The following is a 26244-nucleotide window of genomic DNA, read 5'->3' on the forward strand; positions in this document are numbered from 1 at the left end:
TATTTTTCTCTGATAACTTACTCAAAAGAATCAAGTAACTGAATAGCTTACATGTTTACTTCCAGTCTATATTTTTTCTAGTTTTCTCATTTTCTTATTCACAAATGCACAAGACATTCTGTATCATCCTGGAGCCTCCACAAAACACAGGAGGACTAACCGGATTGTAAAGCATGTGTCCCCATCCCATCGCGGCTTGTCCCATTTTCAGCCTTGAGATCACTATGACCTTGACCTTTGACCTACTGACCTGCAACACAATAAGGGTCATTTCCCAACAACTGCAAAACATCCTCAAATGTTTGTGAGCTGTCTGCCAGAGCTCTATATACCCAGTTGAAACTGTTTTGCTTCAGTATCATTGACCTTTGACTAAAAAAAACAATGGGGGGGTCATCTACTGCCCATAGCCGATCCCCCAATGAATTTCAAATGCAGTCAGTACAATGGTTCTCAACTTATTAAGCAGATACAGATTTTAGTCACAATACCAAATATGACCTCAACCTTTCGCTAATGAAACCTCAACCTTTAAGCTAATGGATCCCCAGGCAGTCATCCTATGAAGCTTGCAAACTGCATGCCACTGCCTTATTTACCTATTGAACAGAAACAGTTTTCAGTCCCAAGGTCATTGTGACCAACCTTTGACCTAATGACCTCAAAAACAATAGATGTCCTCTACTGACCACAGTCTCAAGGTCACTGTGACCAACCTTTGACCTAATGACCTAAAAACAATAGATGTCCTCTACTGACCACAGACAATCTTCTAATGAAGTCTGACGACTGTAGGCCATAATATTCTTTAGTTCTTAGAGTGTAAACCACCGAGTCGCAAGGTCAATGAGACCCTGATCTACTGATCTGTCAAGAAATAGGGTTCTCTACTGACCAAAGGTAATCAACCTATGTTGTCTGACCTCTGTCACTCTTAGCATTCTCTAGTTACTGACTGACAACCAAATGGTCTACAGAGAATGAGCAAAACATTATAACATCACAGGCATAATAAAAGGTTCTACAAAATTTTAAGAATTACGGAATAGTTTTATTTGGTGATTCTATTATAAAACATGAAATATACAATCTGACTTTTGTTGGACAAAAAGGAAGCATCTCTCAGATTTTGAATCTGTAAAAAACAGCCAACGTAAACTTTTAAACACTAATTAATAAAAAAAAAAACTGTTGAACATATATCAAAACATGCCTGGTGGTAGAAACTTTCACTTCAGACAAATACTGTAGTTATTTTACTGCTATACATTAAACAAATATTCAATACTGTGGAAAATGTAATGGTCTACAACTCACTAAAACTGTATAAAAAACTTATTGTTTTCATCTGTTCAAAATTAAAGACACAAAATAAAATAAGTAAGTTTAGAAAAAAATAAATAAAATATAATGCTTCATTAACAGGCTTAAACTATGTTTGAATGGATGTTCAAGTTATTAAATTTTTTTGCTAACTGTCCTTAATACTCCTTATAAAAACTTAAGTCATTAACATATAGCTAACCAAGTCAAGAAAAAAGATACATTCACCTTAAAACACACTGCTTAAAATATGTTCAAACTTTTAAAAGATTTTTGAAAAATCTAATCATCAATACCTGACAGATATGAAAAGAAAATGTATTTACATGACCATTAATATGAATATGAAGTAACTCTAACAAAAACAAAGTATATTTACATACTGCTGGTACAGCTTAACACCTGCACAGTCTACGATCTATTTTTTACTACTTGTTTTGACCTGCTTGGTATACATGAGTATTCATGTGTCATTATGTATAGTTATTGAGGTTTCAAGGTATAATGTTGTAGTACTTATTACACAATGAAAAATATCCTATTACATACTTTTCTCTTGATTTTATATAAAGTAACAATGATAACTATCATCTAGCTTACATAAGAACCAAATTGTGCCAAGTCATTCTGACAATCATACAGAAAAAAAATTCAAGTTACTTCTTTATTTCTTCATAAATTGCTACTGGTACTGATGATAAAGTCGAACAGATGATAAAGTCGACCACCTTCACATTATTCAATTGCAATCGGTTATTTATATAATTGAACATGCCGTCTAATAGCAACCACTTACAACACCAACTGGTGTAAACAAAAACAAAATTGGTAAATATTCTGTATAAATAAATGACTTATATTTGTCTGTTTAAAAAATATTTATCCAAAAATACCCGGGAAGAGGATGTTTTTTGCGCATGCTCACTGTCAACACATGAAGGCCTGACATTTGGTCACTTTTCATTACTTTAGCGGGAATGACTGTTGTAACATTTTTGGGAAAGTTTCAATATAATACTTTGGAGAATTTTTTTTAATGACAAAGTGGTCGAATTTATCATCAGTCAACATTCCTACAGTCCCCATTTTACATACCCCTTTCAGGGCCTCACTTCTTGTGAGTTTGCTTACTAAATATAAATTTAAATTATGTCAATTATTCAGTAAGAGCTAAGCTTTATTTTGATACCAACCACTGATAACAATTTGCAGAAATAAAAAAGTTACAAGTAAAAAACCTTATTTTCTGTTCGAGTTTATCATCAGTACCAGTAAGTGAACGTTACTATACTGGTTTTAGCAAAAATGTGTTTGAAGATTAACATGTAAGTATTAAAAATAAGCATCGGTTTTATGCCACATAAAATAAGTTTAAGTTCTCATTATCTTCTGTGCACGTGTTAAGCTGAGTATATTTGTTAAAATTACAACATCTAAATAAAAATATTATGGATATAATGAATATATTTACAAGCAGGGAACCAGAATTGCTTTATTTCTAATTCTTTATACTTCTCTGCTATGGAAAGAAATTCCCCCTTAAAATCCTTATCCCTATATTAAACAGTTCAGATAAACTTACATCTTGTTCACATGCTGTTTGTTTACAAAGGTTAACAAACATATTCCTAATTAACATATTTTCTTGGGAAGTCAATGGAACAATTACTGCAAATATGGAAGTTTTCTCACAAAACAGATGAATTTAATAGTTACAATTGCATTAATAAAAAACATCTAATACATAATGTGACTTTTCAGTATTTTTTAATCTCCAATTTCAGATAAAACTGGGAAACTGATTCTGGTCCCCTTTAAACTATGAATTTACATGATACATAAACTTGAATATGATAATTAAAAATATGGTATGAAAAAGAACTAAATAATAACACAGATTTAAGGAGCACAGTCACTGATCCTAGGCAGGCACTGTTCTACTTCTGAGTTAAGTCCTTTTATACACATAATGCCTTTAATCTTGGCACAATTGTAACAGACAAGAAATATGAATTGGATGCAGTATTTGAAAGGATTTGCTTACTTCAAATGTATAAGCTATATTCAGAATTAAAAACTTCAAAACATAGTTGCTACTTACAAGTCACACATATACCTATTTATTTTATACAGGATAATTAATTGGTTATTGTTCCCTTTTCACTACTGTAAGCAAGTGAAAAACACTGATCACCCAAGAACCTTTTTCAGTCAAATTATCAACAATTATCTTGGGTCCAGAAAAAAGCAAGTTCTTTTTAACAATTACATCATTATAATCAGAATAAAGGGTATCTATGTTTACTAGTCTTTAATGACTTATGTGTTTGCTGCTTGCCAATATGGGATATAAATTTTGTTTCTTTAAGCGGATACATAAAATTTTCTGTGGGTTGTGTATTTTGATAATGCTGACCAGTGACTATTTTCAACATCTTAAAACTGTTACATTTTTCCCTTCATTTTCTAAATTGACTAATACATAAACTTTACATGAAAAACAGTTCATCAATGTTAAATGTGTCAAAACTGGTTGAAGCTCACCACACATAGGATATAAACATGTTTGATTGCATTATTATGCCAGATTTTTATCCTTGAAATTCTGTTAAGCAAACCGAAATATTTATTGAGCTTCACTTTGTGATGAACATTGACAAGGCCTAGTGTCCCAGTATAACACTGACAAGGCCTAGTGTCCCAGTATAACATTGACAAGGCCTAGTGTCCCAGTATAACATTGACAAGGCCTAGTGTCCGAGTATCAGTAGCCTGTACCAGTCTGGTATCTCCATATAGAAAAGTAGGCATCACAATATATCATATACATAAAAAACAAAATGTTAACAAAGTAGGTTTCCGGGAAACCTTGAGATGAAATATTATAACAGTGGGACATTGTTCATTTCGTGAAAATCTATTTAAAGATGCGGTCCTTGATCACTTTCTGGAGGTTACTGAAACCATACGACTTCACGTACTTGAAGTGGAATTCTGAAATACAATAGAAACAGTCATCAGGAAGATGTCCAATATACATCATGTAAACTTCCTACTTTCTATCATGAACAATCCTATATATTTTTATAATATTCCCACCACAACACTTAATTAAATAGAAATAGAAAAGCAGCTGCAAACAACTTCAGATTTCTGATTTTTTATTACAAAGGGTCTACATAGTACTTAGTGTACTGCTTTATCTAAATAAATCATTTAACACAAGGGGTGAGCTTTTAAAAATACCCTTTACAAATAAGATATAATGCATGCTCATTTTAATTTTCTAGAATTACTAATTACAACTGAAGAGAGTATCTGCAAGGAAAACTTTCCTGAAACAGACTTAAACAGATTCTATTTTAGCCCCTATTTGCATCTAAACCTTTGAAACATTCTTTTCATAATATGGCAGACAATTAATTTCACTAGAAATAAACCCTGATGTGCCATCAATAAAGTTTAAGTTCTGAAAAATTAGATTTCAAGTATTACCAATCACAGGTATTGGTTCCTTCTTTTCCAGTTTGTATGAATCAAAGTGTGCACATTCCATGGCAATTGCAGGACCAGCAAAGCTGAGGTCCTTCAGAGCCGGTGTTATGACACGGTAGTCACGTCTTACCACATCAACACGTGGCATGTAGTAGCCAGACTGCAAAATAACGTTTTAACAATAAAAATTTTCACAAACATATAAAACAAACCTTCCACATGTGTAAATACATCCAGTCATTTTTAAACTCTCAACATTTACAGTGGTACAATGTTACACAGATAAAGCATTCTCATAGAATGATTCTATGAAGAAACTATGTCACCCGCCATTGGGAATACTGCACACAGCATTTGAAACTTGGGTGCTTACAGCCTGTATCTTGTCTTAAACACTGTATGTTTTCCATCAGTTATGAACTTTGGGAATGGCTGAAATGACCATGTTTTATAATTATAATATCTCAGAGCTTTGGTCTGTGTATGAAAAGTCATCTCCCTGTGCTTAATATTAAATTTAAAAGTTCAAAGATGGCAGAGTTAAAACCTTTGATCTCCAAGTGTGGCCTTTGGGCTACAGACCTGGGACCTGTGTGGGATACACTGTGGCTCTTGCACAGGACAAATATGTCATTTTGAGGAACATCTGTACTGAAAATATTAAAATCCCTTTAGTTCTGGACTGCACACAAAACAGGTCCTATAAAACTTCAACCTCCCATGTCTATGGGTCTGTATGGTGAAATAAAACTTTTTATTACAGCAGTAAATGTTAACAAGTGAAATGTTCTTTCATGCTGCAAACAAAGTGCACTGACACTGAACCGGTTAGTCATTCACTGTGCGTTCATTGCACAGTGTATATGTTATCAAGGAGAAAATTCCCCCTCTTCAAACTACACTCTAGGAAGTTATAACTTTAGATTCCTATTAAGTATCATTTTCCTTGATCCACTTATAGAGTCTGAACTTATTTCCTACATTTTTCAAGCTTACTTAATCATCTTGAAGACATACATTACACAGTATCTGCTTAAAGAGGAAGAAAAGAACACAACAATAAACACTTGGGTCATGAACATCTTACATGATAAAATAAACTTAAGTAAAGTCATGCAAAGATACTTCTGATCAAGTTCAGAAAAACATTACCAAATGGTTCATGAGAGGAAAAAATGTTACTAGTATGGGCATACTCACCCACCTCATTATAGTTTTTGCAGATCATTAAGTGCAGTCAAACAGAGCAAACCTGAGATAGACCTAAGCAAAGTTACCTATCACTAAATTTGGTGAGCATCCATCAAGCAAGTATATAAAATGCATTGTGCATACAATGCATAATTTCAAAGAAAAATTATCATTCTAGTATTTAAGGGGAAAAACAGACTGAGCACTTTAACAAACAGAACAAGAGGACCATGATGGTCCTGAATCGCTCACCTCTTCCCACATGACCCAGTTTTGAGTATGACGTCGTTTTTTCTATTATTTGACATAGTGACCTAGTTTTTGAGCTCATGTGACCCAGTTTTGAACTTGACCTAGATATTATCAAGATAAAAATTCTGACCAATTTTCATGAAGCTCCATTGAAAAATATGGTCTCTAGAGAGGTCACAAGGTTTTTCTATTATTTGACCTATTGACCTAATTTTCGAAGGTACGTGACCCTCTTTTGAACTTTACCTAGATATCATCAACATTCTCACTAATTTTCATGAAGATCTCATGAAAAATATGGCCTCTAGAGAGGTCACAAGGTTTTTCTATTTTTATACCTACTGGCCTAGTTTTTGACCGCACGTGACCCAGTTTCGAAACTGACCTAGATATCATCAAGGTGAAGATTCAGATCAATTTTCATGAAGAGCCAGTGAAAAATATGGCCTCTAGAGAGGTCAAAAGATTTTAATAATTTTGGACCTACTGACCTAGTTTTTGACCGCAGTTGACCCAGTTTCAAATTTAATCTAGATATCATCAAGATGAACATTCAGACCAACTTTCATACAGATCCCATAAAAAGTATGGCCTCTAGAGAGGTCACAAGGTTTTTTTATTATTTGACCTACTGACCTAGTTTTTGAAGGCACATGACCCAGTTTCAAACTTGACCTAGATATCACCAAGGTGAACATTCTGACCAATTTTTATGGAGATCCATTCAAAAGTATGGCCTCTAGAGAGGTCACAAGGTTTTTCTATTTTTAGACCTACTGACCTAGTTTTTGACCGCATATGACCCTGTTTCGAACTTGACCTAGATATCATCAAGATGAACATTCAGACCAATTTTCATACAGATCCCATGAAAAATATGGTCTTTAGAGAGGTCACAAGGTCTTTCTATTATTTGACCTACTAACCTAGCTTTTGAAGGCACGTGACCCACTTTTGAACTTGACCTAGATATCATCAAGATGAACATTCAGACCATTTTTCATACAGATCCCATGAAAAATATGGCCTCTAGAGAGGTCACAAGGTTTTTCTATAATTTGACCTACTGACCTAGTTTTTGTAGGCATGTGACCCACTTTCGAACTTGACCTAGATATCATCAAGATGAACATTCTGACCAATTTTCATGAAGATCTCATGAAATATATGGCTTAGTGATGTCACAGGGTTTTTCTATTTTTAGACCTACTGACCTAGTTTTTGACTGCATGTGACCCAGTTTCGAACTTGACCTAGATATCATCAAGATGAACATTCAGACCAACTTTCATACAGATCCCATGAAAAATATGGCCTTTAGAGAGGTCACAAGGTTTTTCTATTATTTGACCTACTGACCTAGTTTTTGAGCTCATATGACCTAGTTTTGAACTTGACCTAGATATTATCAAGATAAAAATTCTGACCAATTTTCATGAAGATCTCATGAAAAATATGGTCTCTAGAGAGGTCACAAGGTTTTTCTATTTTTATACCTACTGACCTAGTTTTTGAGGGCACGTGACCCAGTTTCGAACTTGACCTAGATATCATCAAGGTGAACATTCTGACCAATTTTCATGAAGATCTTGTGAAATATATGGCCTCTAGAGAGGTCACAAGGTTTTTCTATTTTTAGACCTACTGACCTAGTTTTTGAAGGCACGTGACCCAGTTTCGAACTTGACCTAGATATCATCAAGGTGAACATTCTGACCAATTTTCATGAAGATCTTGTGAAATATATGGCCTCTAGAGAGGTCACAAGGTTTTTCTATTTTTAGACCTACTGACCTAGTTTTTGATGGCACGTGACCCAGTTTCGAACTTGACCTAGATATCATCAAGATGAACATTCTGACCAATTTTCATGAAGATCTCATGAAATATATGGCCTCTAGTGATGTCACAGGGTTTTTCTATTTTTAGACCTACTGACCTAGTTTTTGACTGCATGTGACCCAGTTTCGAACTTGACCTAGATATCATCAAGATGAACATTCAGACCAACTTTCATACAGATCCCATGAAAAATATGGCCTTTAGAGAGGTCACAAGGTTTTTCTATTATTTGACCTACTGACCTAGTTTTTGAGCTCATGTGACCCAGTTTTGAACTTGACCTAGATATTATCAAGATAAAAATTCTGACCAATTTTCATGAAGATCTCATGAAAAATATGGTCTCTAGAGAGGTCACAAGGTTTTTCTATTTTAAGACCTACTGACCTAGTTTTTGAGGGCACGTGACCCAGTTTTGAACTTGACCTAGATATCATCAAGGTGAACATTCTGACCAATTTTCATGAAGATCTTGTGAAATATATGGCCTCTAGAGAGGTCACAAGGTTTTTCTATTTTTAGACCTACTGACCTAGTTTTTGACGGCACGTGACCCAGTTTCGAACTTGACCTAGATATCATCAAGGTGAACATTCTGACCAATTTTCATGAAGATCTTGTGAAATATATGGCCTCTAGAGAGGTCACAAGGTTTTTCTATTTTTAGACCTACTGACCTTGTTTTTGATGGCACGTGACCCAGTTTCGAACCTGACCTAGATATCATCAAGATGAACATTCTGACCAACTTTCATAAAGATCCCATGAAAAATGTGACCTCTAGAGTGGTCACAAGCAAAAGTTTACGGACGCACGGACGGACGACGGACACCGCGCGATCACAAAAGCTCACCTTGTCACTTTGTGACAGGTGAGCTAAAAACAGTTTGAGCTGTCCATACAATAAATTTACTTGTATTTTGTAATGGGCAATAACCTTGTTGTTACTGGATGAAAGTGTCAATTAAACTTCTGGTTACTAATTACAAAAACTGTTAAATTTATTGTTAGAAGGTCATTTCATTTTTGGAAATTGAGAAACTAGCCTTCAATATTTTGTATATTTAAAATGATACACTGCAAAATTTAGTAATGGTCAATTGACCCCACTATCCCTACAACCAATCACATATCAGCAACCTAATACTGAACATCAATCAAGTGATTTATATGAATAATTTCTTTCCACATGTACTAATTAACAGCCAAAGCAAAGTGGGCTTATGAAAATGTTTACCTTAATCTAGTATTGTATTTAACAGTCAAATTGGTTTATTAAAATTTAGCAAGAATTCATTTTTTGCACCGGGTAGGCCCTATATTCTTATGAATAATTTTCTTCAATTTTTTTAAAAGATTGTTTGGATTTTCTTATTATCACTACTTTTCAGTCAACTTAAAAAGACAATATTAAGTGTTTTACTAATTCTCAGTTTAAGCGTTAAGGAAATAATTTTTTGTACTTACGGCATATTTTCTGATGAGCTCAGCAAATGACTTTGGTGGGCTCATTTCTTTCCTGTCAAGATCCATGATGAAACACTCCTGGTCTTCGGTGTCAACAATCACTGTGTAGTTCTATAACAGACACGTAACAAGACTATTTTTGGTACCGCATGAAAGTAAGAGGATGTGCAGGTTCTCAATATTGCCATTACAAAATTTCATGAAAAAATTATCTTGCACTTTCAAGTTATAGCAGGATCGCACTAGTGTGAATGACAGAAATTGACAGACATGGAGAAAACCATCCCCACAAGTGAAATAATCAGTTTTAACGGGTAGGGGACTAACAGATTATACAGGATTAGAGAGAATGTCTACTTAGTCAACCATATGGAGGGAGACTTACAGGGAGTTAAAATGAAATTCTTAAGCATCATTAAACACTAAAAGTAAAATAGCCTTGATCAAAGTGCCTTTAATTAGTTCCAGAATTTCAACTGTAAAATGTTCACTGATCTATTTCCAGAGTAAGAACGGTACACAAAACTCTAGGTCTAAAATGATCTAACAGACAGACAAATGTCAACTGACACCACAAAAAGTTAGCTGGTAAGCCTACCATGTGGAAATCATGTAGAATGACAGACTGACGGCATTCATCGAATCTGGGAACTTCAATTCTCTCAACCTCTTCATCCAAGCGAATATCAATGTCTTCTTCCATGGTCATGTACGTCATTGCTGCCGTTTGCTGCTCAGCCTTTGGCTGAGTAGCATCTTGGTACTGTACCGAAATTCTCGACACCTTATGCTGGAAATATATTAGTCAGTGCAAACCAATATGTTAACTTCTAAAATTAATATTTTTATAAATATCTGCCATTTGATAAAAATAGCTTTGAAAATCACATTTAAAATAAAGATACATGTCAATAAAGAAGATTTTTTTTTAAACAATTGAAGTCTTATGTAATTAAGATTTTACCTTGCCACAGATACTAGCTGCTTAATATTTTCAATTACTTATGTATGTTTAAATCATGCTTTAACACAATTAACCTTGTATCTTTCAACTTACATGCTTTATCTCTGTAACCTTTATTTTATGTAAGATTATGTTAACTTGTTATACTGAATCCAACATAAATAAAGCTTCTTCTATCTTGTATCTTGTGAAATATTTACCAGCAATTTTAGAATGTAATTTTACCAACCAACCAACAAACAAAAACAATACCTTTGTTATAACAATTTCTGTTTGTCAATGCATGGCCTATAAACATTCAAATAATTGGTTCAGTGCATATATATATATATAAATACGAATGAAGAGAACAAATCTAAACACGATTTTTGTTGTTCTTCCTGCATCATATTCAATCACATACTCTTAGGAAAATCCCTTAATATTGATTTATAAATGAAGCTAGAAATGAGTGAACTTATCTATAACTGTCTGGCAATTCTATACAGTGAAACAGCGGGGCAATATTACATAATGTATGTTTAATGTTACACAGGAATGTACTTACCCTGTGTTGCATATACTTGTAGAGATACACCCCTCCAATGATTCCTGCACTGAGTACCAACAAGGCAATTATCAAGAGGAAAACATTCACCAGGCGCTTTGACTTTGTACTTGGTACATAAGAGATGTGTAAAGTCCTACCAGTTGTTTCATTACTTTCTGGAGCCTGTAAATGCAAAGAAAAATCAATAAAATACTCATAACTTCATAGTAAACTTTCTATTAAAAAAAAAAAGAATTACTGAGAATTGGTTGATGAAAAGATTTTTTCATGAAAATTAATCTGTTTATAAGAATGTGAAGGTAAGTGACCTTGAACGTCAATCAAATGACCTCAGTAACAACTGGGACATCTACCGGGTACTGACAACAAGAAACCGACAGCTTTGACCGAGTGGATATCGTTTTCAGTCAAGGTCAATGTGACCTTGAACTCTGACATACAGGATTACCAAATACCAAAACAAGTGGGCCATAACGGCCCCAAGGTTGCTCACTGATACACTGCTTGCTGCAACAGTTTTGGAAGATAATTATGCAAGGAAAATGTCTGTGAAATTATTATGAAACAGTAGATCTACATTTTTAAAAGGGCCAGCTGTTTCTGACAATGAAATTAAAATTGGGCTTGCTGTTTCTGATAACATTTTTAAGGCTTGCAATATACACATATAGGGAAGACATGACCACACCCACTGGCTACCATGTTTTCTGATGAATCAGAATGATATGAACAATCTTGGTAGAGTGTCACACACAAGGACCTTTTATGTTAAATTATCTTACCTCTATTTTAACTATATTTATATGTCCAAATATCTGAAGACATATTTGACATAAACTTCTAAATGTGTGTCCAATAATGGAAGACTTATTTAATGCTAGTTCTGGCTACCATAACTTAACTAACGCTATTTTTATATTCTGATGTTCGCGTCCATTAAGTTATGGCGTAACCCCATTTGTTTACCTAACCAGGTAAAACCGCAACATCTGCGCACTTACTCTTACAAGAAACTGATGACGTCATGCGAAGTTCGTAACACATGGTTATTTTTGAATTTCAGGATTATTTTTTATATTTATTGAATTTAGAGGACTTAAAAATGAAAGAATTTTTAACGAATTCATAAAATCATACCTTAGAAAGTTTAAATTCACAAAAATTCCGATTCTTTACGGCGCGATTTGTTTTCAAAATGAAGAGTACTTTGATCACGTTGTCAGAATAATTTGTATATTTAATATATTGATAACGTAACATATAAGCACAGATAGTGCTTGACTCCTTTTTCATGTTGCCATTGCTATAATTTTTGTTGAATTGCTGTTATTAATAGAATTTGGGTCATTTATGGTTAATTTGGGTTCATTATATGGATAGCTGGGTCCCAGCTTCGCACATTATGTCATATACAAAAGTTAAAGGGAACCAGATATTTGATAGAGCAAGTACTCATTGTAAAATGTTATGTTTAAATTTGGACCAATCAGAAACAAGTTCTAACAAGAGGACCATGATGGTCCTGAATCGCTCACCTCTTCCCACATGACCCAGTTTCGAGTATGACGTCATTTTTTCTATTATTTGACATAGTGACCTAGTTTTTGAGCTCATGTGACCCAGTTTCGAACTTGACCTAGATATTATCAAGATAAAAATTCTGACTAATTTTCATGAAGATCCATTGAAAAATATGGTCTCTAGAGAGGTCACAAGGTTTTTCTATTATTTGACCTAGATTTCGAAGGTACGTGACCCTGTTTTGAATTTTATCCAGATATCATCAAGGTGAACATTCTCACTAATTTTCATGCAGATCTCATGAAAAATATGGCCTCTAGAGAGGTCACAAGGTTTTTCTATTTTTATACCTACTGACCTAGTTTTTGATGGCACGTGACCCAGTTTCGAAACTGACATAGATATCATCAAGGTGAACATTCAGATCAATTTTCATGAAGATCCATTGAAAAATATGGCCTCTAGAGTGGTCAAAAGGTTTTTCTATTTTTAGACCTACTGACCTAGTTTTTGACCGCAGTTGACCCAGTTTCAAATTTGACCTAGATATCATCAAGATGAACATTCAGACCAACTTCCATACAGATCCCATGAAAAGTATGGCCTCTAGAGAGGTTACAAGTTTTTTTTAATATTTGACCTACTGACCTAGTTTTTTATGGCACGTGACCCAGTTTCAAATCTGACCTAGATATCATCAAGATGAACAATCTGACCAATTTTTATGGAGATCCATTCACAAGTATGGCCTCTAGAGAGGTCACAAGGTTTTTCTATTTTTAGACCTACTGACCTAGTTTTTGACCGCACATGACCCTGTTTCGAACTTGTCCTAGATATCATCAAGATGAACATTCAGACCAATTTTCATACAGATCCCATGAAAAATATGGCCTTTAGAGAGGTCACAAGGTTTTTCTATTATTTGACCTACTGACCTAGTTTTTGACGGCACGTGACCCACTTTCGAACTTGACCTAAATATCATCAAGATGAACATTCAGACCACTTTTCATACAGATCCCATGAAAAATATGGCCTCTAGAGAGGTCACAAGCTTTTTATATTATTTGACCTACTGACCTAGTTTTTGAAGGCACGTGACCCACTTTCAAACTTGACCTAGATATCATCAAGGTGAACATTCTGAACAATTTTCATACAGATCCCATGAAAAATATGGCCTCTAGAGAGGTCATAAGGTTTTTCTATTTTTAGACCTACTGATGTAGTTTTTGACCGCACGTGACCCAGTTTCGAACATGACCTAGATATCATCAAGATGAACATTCAGACCAACTTTCATACAGATCCCATGAAAAATATGACCTTTAGAGAGGTCACAAGGTTTTTCTATTATTTGACCTACTGACCTAGTTTTTGATGGCACGTGACCCAGTTTCGAACTTGACCTAGAAATCATCAAGGTGAACGTTCAGACCATTTTTCATACAGATCCCATGAAAAATATGGCCTCTAGAGAGGTCACAAGCTTTTTATATTATTTGACCTACTGACCTAGTTTTTGAAGGCACATGACCCACTTTCAAACTTGACCTAGATATCATCAAGGTGAACATTCTGAACAATTTTCATACAGATCCCATGAAAAATATGGCCTCTAGAGAGGTCACAAGGTTTTTATATTATTTGACCTACTGACCTAGTTTTTGAAGGCACGTGACCCACTTTCGAACTTGACCTAGATATCATCAAGGTGAACATTCAGACCAACTTTCATGAAGATCTCATGAAATATATGGCCTCTAGAGAGGTCATAAGGTTTTTCTATTTTTAGACCTACTGATGTAGTTTTTGACCGCACGTGACCCAGTTTCGAACATGACCTAGATATCATCAAGATGAACATTCAGACCAACTTTCATACAGATCCCATGAAAAATATGACCTTTAGAGAGGTCACAAGGTTTTTCTATTATTTGACCTACTGACCTAGTTTTTGATGGCACGTGACCCAGTTTCGAACTTGACCTAGAAATCATCAAGGTGAAAGTTCTGACTAATTTTCATGAAGATCTTGTGAAATATATGGCCTCTAGAGAGGTCACAAGGTTTTTCTATTTTTAGACCTACTGACCTAGTTTTTGACGGCACGTGACCCAGTTTCGAACTTGACCTAGATATCATCAAGGTGAACATTCTGACCAATTTTCATGAAGATCTTGTGAAATATATGGCCTCTAGAGAGGTCACAAGGTTTTTCTATTTTTAGACCTACTGACCTAGTTTTTGACTGCATGTGACCCAGTTTCGAACTTGACCTAGATATCATCAAGATGAACATTCTGACCAACTTTCATAAAGATCCCATGAAAAATGTGACCTCTAGAGTGGTCACAAGCAAAAGTTTACGGACGCACGCACGCACGCACGGACGACGGACACCGCGCGATCACAAAAGCTCACCTTGTCACTTTGTGACAGGTGAGCTAAAAATAGCATGTCTGCTGGGGTATAAATAAGTAGATGGATGACAGAGAGCTCATTCGGTATCCAGCGGTTGAAAAGACACATCAAGGATTCAACTAATAATTTATCCCAGTACCTTGAGAAGGAGACTATTGCAGTTACCCTGTCAGGGCGGATAAATTATCAAAAAGAAGACTTTGGAAGTTCGTAGACTAAAGAAGAGTTGCAGAATTTCAACCAGGTTTCGAGCTATAGGGCCAGCGCATAGAAGTTTTACCTTAAGGGTAGTTGAATGCTATATACGATAGCATATATGCTATATACGATAACATATATAGGCTGAGCATCAGGAAGCTGAGACAGAGACCCAGAGTTTGGTAATCTACTGAGATAGTAGGAGAGTTCCAGCTTATAGACGGTTCAGCATTATTGGCGAAGTACAGTCAAGGCATCGGGGATAATACCTATATGGTAGTTGAATGCTACATATGATAGCATATAGGCGCTGAGCATCCAGGAGTCAGGGCAATCATATAGAGTTGAGAGGACAGAGGCCGAGCATCTATGCGATAGGACTCGTATGTTGCTGATTCAAAGACATTGTCTAACGGGAACTTCAACAAAAAGACCAGTCAAGTATAGAGTCTCCAGCCTATAGGAGTTTGAGCTAAATGGAAATTGTTAGTTTGAAATATTTATTGATTTGCCTGATCCCTGAAATTGTCTAGCTCATAATTAAAATCATTTACGAATCATTGGTACACGAATCATTTAGGCAAGGTAGCCAGAGGAAAATTCTATATCTGAGATATTTGGTCTCACCAGCTTTACGTTTTAACAAAGGACATTCTACATCGTTTGTCAGCTAGTCTAAGACATTGTCACCTTAGCGATTGGACCCAAACCATTGTTCAAGATACTAAAGGCGAAGGCACTTCCCTGGGTCATATAACCAGTATCCTGACACACGTGACAACTGCAATGGTGGGCAAAATATTGCAGACAGCGGTACTGGGCTGGCCGTAACCATTGAAACTATTAAGTATAACTCATTTTCAAATGGTATTGCGTGGTTTATTTTCTGCCAGATTAAAAGAAAAATGGATTAAAAAATATATTATTATCAAATTAAAAGGGGAGTCTGTGGCAATTGATCTGATGAAATTATAGCATGCAAGATTTCTGGTTAGGTTTCAATAAGGGGTTTGTTTCAGCTCAGAGATCCAAAACAGCATATAACATCTCTGAAGCTATGATGTTCGATTATCGAACACATGTAAGTTTTGTAACAGTATGTATTAAATATGTCTTCGATTATCGAACACATAGTAGCATGCATTGAATACTTGAAGACTGTTCTACAAACTGAGGATAAAGAAATACGGTAAGTTAATGTTATGGCCTTGTCACAGAACTAAGCCAATGTCAAAGCCGAACTTGCTTGACCTTTGACCTACTGACCTCAAAATCAATAGAGGTCATCTGCTGGTCATGATCAACCACCCTATGAAGTTTCATGATCCTCGGCCTAGGAGTTCTCAAGTTATTGTCCAGAAAAGGTTTAAATGTTCCGGGTCACTCTGACTTATGCAACTCGAAATCAATAGGGGTATTCTGCTGGTCATGACCAACTTCTCTATTAAGTTTTGTGATCATAGTCCCAAGCGTTCTGAAGTTATTGTCCGAAAACCGTTTTAATGTTCCGGATCACTGTGACCTTGACCTGTGACCTACTGACCTCAAAATCATTAGGGGTCATCTGCTGGTCATAACCAACCTCCCTATCAATTTTCATGATCCTAGGCCCGAACATTCTTAAGTTATCATCCGGAAACCGTTTAACTGTTTCGTGTCATTGTGACCTTGACCTTTGACCTACTAACCTTATAGTCAAATTTGACCCAGCATGCCCATTCACGCACTGCAGTACGTGAATCATGCACAAAATATCAAATGCACACATAAAAATCACTTGTTGGGGGTACATGCACGCAGAGATTCAAAACTCCTATGTTCAGCTGCCAAATCGCTGTTTAATTCATCGCGCACTTGCCAATTGTTTGGTACGGGCTAGAACACAAATCTGGTCCAGGGACGTGATAATTCAGTTTCCATCACTGAATTCTCGTCTAACTGTCAGCCGCATAGAGGGGTTTGGTAAGTGTTTTAGTCAGATGTCGGGTCGTGTGCAAAAAATGTATATGGATACGAAATGCAAGAAAGCATTTCAGCTTTTATGAACTCAGCAAAAGGTTAACAGTATTATTTTTTTTCGATATTTAACTGCAATTTTGATACACAGTGCATATCTGTAATAGTTTGGGCATTTATTACTGATCGGCGATTTTTACCAGTCTTCAGTTGACTCTGCTATTTCGGACGAATCGTGTTCCGTTCATGAAATTGGGAATACATGAACCTTGCTGAAAACTTATTTATATTTAGCATAATATAGGGAGAGGTCCTGTGATTCAGAATTTCCTATCTTAACTTTGGAAAAGCAATTTAAATTTTCTAAAATTATCTCATCTGTTATCGAGTTCTGCATGAAAAAAAAAGAAAAACATGTATATATAAATTTCAGTAGTTAAATAAAAAAATTTAAGATCTGCCCTGTAGTGTACCCCCAAATTTTGAAGTGTATCCCTATTTTGCAAAAGCAGGGGGTACATGTACCCTTAACTTTAAAAATGAGTGGGCATGCTGTGACCTGTATTTTATCATGTTACACCTGTATACAAAAATTTATGTTCCTAGACCCAAGCGTTTTCAAGTTATCATCCGTTTAACTGCTCAGAGTCACTGTGACCTTGACCTACTGACCTCAAAGTTGAATTTGACCTGTATTTCATGATGTTACACCTGTGTACCAAAATTTATGATCCTAGGCCAAAGTGTTCTCAAGTTATGATCAGGAAACCGTTTAACTGTTCAGGGTCACTGTGACCTTGACCTACTGACTCCAAAGTCGAACTTGACCTGCATTTTCTGATGTTACACCTGTGTACCAAAAATTATTTAAATTGGGCAGGCCTTTCATGAGTTATCATCCGGAAACCATGAAAACCAACTGACCGACAGACCAACAAGCTCACTCCTATATAACCCCCCACCACCAAACTTCCTTTTGTGGGGGTATAAATATGTAGATTTTACTCTGAGCGTAGCCTTACTCATTTGACTTATCGGGTTGACTTATTAAGTTATTTTATTATCTGATATTTTATAGAACTTTGTCATCCCTCCAAGCCTTACCTGTCGCATTGACTGGAAAATAGTTTGTTTAGCATTGACTGGAAAAGAGTTTGTATATTGAAAGTGTGTGGAAGTTCTTGCCGTTTTTTATTTCGTTGGAATCGACCAGAAATCATTTTTGTATACAGTGATTTTTTTTGCGCCAATTTGACTCCAAAATTCGGCGTCTTCCCAACTGACAAAAATGGTCAAAATTCCCAAAAAATGCTTAAAAATTCCCCAAAACGAGATGATTTTTCCCAATTAGATTGATTTCTTGTGAAAGTTGAACTAAAACGATGCAAATAATCATAAAAATTCCGACTCTAATTATGGTTTATTCGCAGAATTTTGTTGCCAACTCGAAGCGCCTTGTTTACATAAAACGGGTCACGGCATAGTACGGCATTTAGTATGACTTCCATCAAGGTCACTAAACGCTTTTTCGTGCGTCAAAATGAGCCGTAAAAAATTGTTAGAAAATTACCTAAATTATCGAAAAATGTCGCATAATTCCAAATATTATAATAAGAAAATAAAACTTAAACACAACATCGGTACTCCGGACATTCGCACATCTTTTGGAAAAGTTAAAGAGAAATTAAATTCAAATCAAATGTCAGAAAAGCAAAGTGATCTGTCCAACAAATCTGAGTCCCCACAAAATGACAGAAATCAACAGAAGCTCATGGTGACCCTAAGCTATCTGAGCCATCAGATCCTGTGACATCAGAAAATAACCTGTCTGTCCTGTCTGTTCAACCTCAGTGCATATCTGAAATAAATTTACTTTAAAATAAAACTTTTCAAAATGATTTCTTTATTAAGGTTTGTTAATTTTTCCCAATTTTGTTTATCGCGCTAAAAATTCCCAACTGAAAAGGCATGGGCTGTTGCCAAAAAAAGTAAAAAAATCACTGGTATACATGTATAGAATGGACGTCGATAACAACATGGATTGAAAATCGTGGTATTTTGTGTGAAACTCGTGGATTGATGCTTTCAAGAGGTGACCACAAAGAGAAAACCGGGATCTTGTTGTTTCTTGCAGCAGTATCCTTGTTTGTTCAGAATGAGGTTTTTGTCCCATTGGACACCTTATATTTTTATATACATATATAAAATATTTGATTATGTGTCTAGCACCTGTGCTTTGTACATGTACCAGAAACCTTCCCAATGGATTTCATTGGAGACTTCCTAACAGAAATATGCTGAATAAGTTTGGACGTGACGGAGACAGCGACAGTTATATATAAATCACGCTGTCCCAAAACATCCTAATTTATTTGGACTACTCCGAATTTGTTGTTGTTCTGTCCACTCTAAAATCTTGATGTCGATATGGAAAATGCAAATATTTTAACCCATCTATAAAACACTTACTTTAATGAAAGTTCTTTGATTAAAAATACATTGCTTTCAATATTGAAAAATTACGTAAAAACAAATTATAAAACTACAGAAGTAACAAATCTTGGTTAGCAACTTACAAGAGGAACTACGGTCTCATCCACCTTTTTCTTTCCAATAATTTTACCATCCTTCGACACCTTAATGATGGTCATTTTGTTTTGCAAAGACGGAGCTCAGATAAAATGGAAAATGACAAGCAATTTGCCTTCCTTCTTTCTCTAAATATTTTGTATTTTGCTTTTTTCCTTGTTTTTCAGGAAATGATGTCACGATTGACCTATTGTAATAATTTACTGTAAACGAAATTTGTACAATGTCGGTTTAATAATGTATTATGCGGTTCCTTATTAAAACTAAACTAAAAATTTTTAACTCTGACCTCCTCTTTTATCAAAGATTTTCTACTGTAGATTTAGTGATTTTTTTCTCTGAAAACGATGTATTTAAACAATGATAACAGGATATGACACAAGCACATTAACAGTAGCAAAATCTTTGGAATCATATGCAGCATTTATCTTGGTCGGTGTAAAAGGCTCATTAGAAGAATGTTACTTGAGCAAATAAATTTACTGGACTTGGCTTCCCGGAAAAGGCTGTCATCACCGATCTCTAACACAAGCGCTATGTTCTTAGGCGTCTTGTCCGGTTGCAATTTATGCACAATGGCCATATAGGCATATATACTTGTTCTGAAAATGTCCAACAGGTGTGTGGTAGCCACTCATGTGTTAACAGTAAAATATTGCAAGGAATTACCTGCAGTGATCTACCACTGTCTTAAGCCCTCTACAGACGGTAGGTTTTTGTTGTACAACACCAATTAAATTCAAGATGTACAGCCAAATAGTATCGTGTGTATGATGCTATTCCTTGATTTCGTAAATCTTAAGTCTTGACTTACAGATTAGGACATGTTCTATTTCGTAAGTTTTGTCTTACGTACCACCCACGTTGACAAGCAACAAATTGGTAAATAATTAGTTGATAAGAGGCAAGTGAATGAAATTCCAGAATAATTGTCCAAAAAATAAACACAAATCTTAATATAAAATGGCTTCTAATGCATAATAGAAAAAGGATGACACTGAAAAGTTAAATGATTTGAGCCGCGCCATGAGAAAACCAACTTAGTGCATTTCCGAGTCTGGTCCATGCTGTTCCCTAACGGTTTCTCTAATTGTAATAGAGTTTGAAAGCAAACATCATTGATCATGACCAGACTGCACGGATGCACAGGCTGGTCTGCATCCATGCTGGTCGCAGAGCCACTATGTTGGTTTTCTCATGGCGTGACTCATTTGTGTCATACGTAATCAAATTTATGGAACATAAAAAGGTGAATATTATTTTTATTATTAATAGTTACATTTTTTTCAGTACCTGCTGCACTATGTTTACTAGATAAATCTCTGTGATTTTTATGAGAATGGAATACTGTCTGTATGTGAAAAATGTACAATTTCAAAATTGTACTGTCTGTATGTGAAAAATGTACAATTTCAAAATTGTACATCTTTGAGATAATTAGTGTTGTACAACAAAAACCTACCGTCTGTAGAGGGCTTTAGAGAACGAGAGCTTCCGCACGCTCAGTCCGGCTGTTTCTTTGAGAAAAAAAAAACCCGATTTTCCCAGGCTGAGTTGTTGATGAGGTGCCACTGGTTCTTAATAATGAAATTGGTCATTCAGAATATATAAGTTAGGTCTCTGTTATGTCGCAATGCTAGTAACGTTGGTATATTTAACGGACTACCTATATCCAGGTGTGCTATTTCTGGGTGCTAGTAACGTTGGTATATTTCACGGACTACCTATATCCAGGTGTGCTATTTCTGGGTGCTGGTAACGTTGGTATATTTCACGGATTACCTATATCCAGGTGTGCTATTTCTGGGTGCTGGTAACGTTGGTATATTTCACGGATTACCTATATCCAGGTGTGCTATTTCTGGGTGCTGGTAACGTTGGTATATTTCACGGACTACCTATATCCAGGTGTGCTATTTCTGGGTGCTAGTAACGTTGGTATGTTTAACCCAACAAAAACAAAAATTGACCATGACCATGCTCTCCAGTAATACGCACAAAATACAAGTCTGTAATTATCCCCCGCCGGTGAAAGCGGGAGGGGGGTATTGAAATGGCGTTGTCAGTCCGTCAGTCCGTCCGTCCGTCCGTCCGTCCGCAGCCATTTCTCAGTAACTACTTGGTAGAATTTCATGAAACTTGAAATAAACATGAACCAACATACTGCAATGATGCCCGTCAAGTTTTTTTTTGATTGGTCAATTTCCGTCAGAGTTATTGCCCTTGATTTAATAAAAAATGTCTGTCTGCAGCCATTTCTCAGTAACTAACAGGTAGAATTTCATCAAATTTGAAATAGACATGAACCAAGATACTGCGCTGATGCCCGTCAAGTTTTGTTTTTGATAGGTCAATTTCCCTCAGAGTTATTGCCCTTGATTTAATGAAAAATGCCCGTCTGCAGCCATTTCTCAGTAACTAGCAGGTAGAATTTCATCAAACTTGAAACAGACATGAACCAAGATACTGCGACGATGCCCTTCAAGGTTTTTTTCGATTGGTCAATTTTCCATTTAGTTATTGCCCTTTAATTGTTTAAAAATCCACAGATCTGTACATAACAAACCAACCAGTTGGAAGAATTTCATTAAACTTCTTCCATTCTTTTCCATGCACATTTATTATAAACATGTGATGTTGTGTACCTACACCTGGTCACCACCTTACATTGGTCACCCCCCCCCCTCCCCCCCCCCCCCCCCCCATTTTTTTTTTTTTTTTCATTTTTCGTTTTCTACCAATATTTATAATCAACATGTAAACTGTTGTATCCCCCCCCCCCCCCCCCCCCCCACCCAAACAAACCATTCATTTTCTTTTAATTTGATTTGACTAATGAAATTATTTGCTTCTTGGTAACATTCTTAACTTTTTGCAGGATATATTTTTTTGCCGTTCCTCAACTCTGACCCTTTCGGCGGGGGATTCCAATTCATCGAATTTGCTTGTTGCATGCATATTTCGTTTTCTTGTTTGTAATATTTTGGCTGTTTTCGAGTCATATAGGATTACCAATGTTCAAAGACTTAAATATTATGCATGTTAGCAAACATAAAGTAATCATACAATTCTTCCAAAATGCTATGACTTATACCATCCGGGCAGTTTGGTGATTTTCTGTTTTAAAATTGCTTAAATTATTTTCTATAATCTTAATCTCTACGCTATTTTTTCAGGGATGTATTTATCTCCAAAATAAATTGGGGAATATCTGACAATATCCAAAGTTTTCAATTATGAAATATCGATGATCATAAAACAATGTAATAACTACTCTTCTTATTAAATCGCATTGGTACTACATGACAAGTGCAGTGGAGCAGAGCATTTTGCATATGATTCGGGTGTTGAACTCACTCCGTGGATATATGTAGTTTTAATTTTCTTTTTATTTACAAGTACAAATACTTGTAAGCTGCCAATAGTTGTTGGTTGATCCTAAGTATCATTTGACAGCCAGAATGGAAATGATTTTCACGCAACTCTGATATAGTCTTTGATTTCGATTCTCGTAAACCCAAGTGTTATCTTGGTGGACGGATAGCTCAGTGGTTTGCACACTGGCCTTCCAATCCTGAGGTCGGGGGGTTCGATCCCCGGCAGCTACTAGGGAATTTTCAGAAACGCTTTTCAGTGTTTCCCACCCAACTAGAGGTGTACTGGTCAGGAACCCAGGCAATCCTTGCGTGTATCAGTGCTATACACTGGGCACGTTAAAGAACCAGGCTGTCTATTCGCAACGAGCTAGGCTAAGTTAGCCGGACAGGCCTGTATCTGATTTCTGATCTCTCTGTCGCGGGGACTTTGTCTCACTCTGTCCCTCTGGCCAGATCGCTCTGTGTCTGTACTAGTAGAGGATGAATTATGCGCCTGTGTGGCTGCATTTGAACTATGTAAAGCGCCTTTGAACGTGGAATTGATCATGAAAAGGGCGCTATATAAATCTGGTATAATAATAATAATAATAATAATAATAATAATAATTATCTTTCCAGAAAATAATGAACACTTATGTACCCGTTCAATACAGTATACACGAAGGAAGATGGGTGGGGAAAAGATGAAAATTTCCCACATTTCTGTCTAGAATTACTAATCATTAATAAATGTTTTCATTTTGAAATATTAAACTCTGGTTCACTGATTCTGAACAGGATGAAACAATTTGAAATTCATTAAGCGTGTTATTTGATATATATAAATAAGCCAGTCGTCAGGTAGTTTGTACATTTTACGTATCTATCTAGAGAAAAAATGAGTACCTGCACTTACATGTTATTTGCTGGAATATTTCTTCTGTTGGTTTTATACGGAAACGTATATTGACCCCCCTTATATATGCATCATATAACTTGAATATTAATGAAATATCTTGTTTCTCAGATATGAAACTAAATATATGCTATAACTTTTACCACAAATAATTCTTGTCAAATCATATAAAATGTTTTGATCGAACATGTTTATGTTTATAAACAGAAGTATGTATGTAACAGATGTATATATTGACTATGTTTGTAATCTCAAATGAAAGAAGTTACGTTTTATGAAGACAAATAACCCCTTCTTTAAAGATGATTTTTATCTCCGTAAATAAACATCTGTTAAGTATTCGTTTATAATTACAAAATTACGTCACCAGCGCGCGCGTTTTCCTGCAGTTAAGAGGGAAGATGGCTCACCGCACCCCAATGAAATATTTCTTGAACTGGGTCTGCTATACATACACTTTGTATTCTTAAAACGATAGCTGACATCAGACATACTATTGTATTTTCTTAAATCTCAGATCTCCTAATGCAGCTTTAGTAAATATAAATAAATTCTGAATTCTTCGTTCGAAAAGAAAGAAATTGCTTCTAAAACCCTTTGCCATTGGTTTCTATGGAGGATGATTTCTGCCATTTCGTGTTGGCGGGGCGAAAACACGAAAACTCGACAAAAGGCTAATTTGTCGTGTTGTCGTGTCGGCGGGGCGAAAACGCAAAAACCGACACATTTTACGCGAAAATTCGACGTTTAGAGGACGCCGACACGACAAATTTATCTGTCGAGTTTTCGTGTTGGCGGGTATATGTCGTGTTGGCGACCTTTATTTGTCGTGTTTTCGTGTTTTTGCACCGCCTACACGAAAACACGACAAATACATTACTTTTGAGTTTACGTGTTTTCGCCCCGCCGACATGACAACATGAAAAACGCTACAAATACTTTTCAGACATCGTAGAGTTACTCTCCTTCTTTTAAAATGTTGTCAAATAGTTTTCATACATAAAACATGTGATATTTAACATTTTCCAGCTTTTTAATGGTGGAGGAAGACACCAGTTGCCCCTCCGTGCATTATTTCATCACGAACGGGCACCTGGGTAGAACCATCGACCTTCCGTAAGCCCGCTGGATGGCTTCCTCACATGAAGAATTCAACGCCCCGAGTGAGGCTCGAACCCACATCGATCAGGGGCAAGTGATTTGAAGTCAGAGACCTTAACCACTAGGCCACGGAGGCCCCTTCGTACTTAAATAACACTTTGATAAATGCGCGTAATGGATAATTATCAAAACATGTCATTCTATCAGATTACTTATTTATGTGGAATAAATAAATAACTTAACGGAAAAATTCGCTTATGTAGTGCTTTACATATAAACTAAAACAACAGCTATTGATAATTTGCTAAATATTTAGAAATACAGCTTACTTTATATATTAAATATATACATAATCATTTGAAGGACTACTTTCACATTCACCAATACAAATAACTTGATTAAACCTTTCCATTCGTTTTATATATTTTAAATATAAGGGGGGTCAATATACGTTTCCGTAGTTTTAGGTTAGTACCATATTCTAGATAATTTAAACTGTTTAAATAAATGAAACATGTCAGGGGTAGTACCATTTCCAGAATTTCTTCGTTCTGTATTTATCTTTTTTTTGTAGTTATTTCGTTCCTATAGAAGAGTCCCAAGTTGTCAAGCATTCGGTCAGTCTGGTTGCCAAACTTATAATTATACTACTATAATCATTCAGTACACAAATATTTTATTACATTTATATTACAAGTATTCCAAATATTTACTACTCCTTCATTTAATGCGTAATTTTATATGAAATGCTTTAAATATTTGGAAAGTACTCAACCATGTATTAAACCGCTTGTTTAGGACTATTTTATCACATAAATAACCGTGTTTAGCAATCTAACATGTATAACATGATAGTAAATGCACGATGCACTATGATTCACCCGCACGCACTAAAACAACAACAGCAACAACAAAAAACAATGATGGTCCAAAAACTAATACACCGTAGATCCCGTTTGTATGGGAAAAAAGATATAATTTCAAATATTAGAGAGTAGAACGAATCTATAACCACAGCGCTTCGTCGTTTGGAACTTCCAGTCTGATAATTTCAGATATCGCCAAATTCAGAAATACATGAAATATATGAAATTCT

General features: G+C 35.6%; 1 protein-coding gene across 1 annotated transcript; it reads right to left on the reverse strand.

Moving 5' to 3' along the window:
* Nucleotides 1-1029: 1029 nt before the first annotated feature.
* LOC123554786 (integral membrane protein 2B-like) lies at nucleotides 1030-19953 on the reverse strand. Its single transcript, XM_045345133.2, has 6 exons — nucleotides 19763-19953; nucleotides 11082-11246; nucleotides 10169-10360; nucleotides 9571-9681; nucleotides 4819-4978; nucleotides 1030-4317 (listed from the first exon to the last, which is right to left on the reverse strand). The coding sequence occupies exons 1-6, from the start codon at nucleotides 19835-19837 to the stop codon at nucleotides 4241-4243; spliced, it is 780 nt and encodes a 259-aa protein (XP_045201068.2). The 5' UTR covers nucleotides 19838-19953; the 3' UTR covers nucleotides 1030-4240.
* Between the last annotated feature and the right edge of the window lie 6291 nt (nucleotides 19954-26244).

This window comes from Mercenaria mercenaria, chromosome 7, assembly GCF_021730395.1.
Source record: "Mercenaria mercenaria strain notata chromosome 7, MADL_Memer_1, whole genome shotgun sequence".
Classification (NCBI taxonomy): domain Eukaryota; kingdom Metazoa; phylum Mollusca; class Bivalvia; order Venerida; family Veneridae; genus Mercenaria; species Mercenaria mercenaria.

What these genes read in the sequence shown, in the direction of transcription:
- LOC123554786 (XM_045345133.2), bottom strand. Translation starts at nt 19,837, where the DNA reads ATGACCATCATTAAGGTGTCGAAGGATGGTAAAATTATTGGAAAGAAA. An exon ending in ACAAGTATATGCAACACAGG is followed by an intron (nt 10,361 to 11,081) that starts GTAAGTACATTC and finishes ATATATTTCCAG; the next exon opens with CATAAGGTGTCGAGAATTTC. An exon ending in AGCTCATCAGAAAATATGCC is followed by an intron (nt 4,979 to 9,570) that starts GTAAGTACAAAA and finishes GTTATTTTGCAG; the next exon opens with TCTGGCTACTACATGCCACG.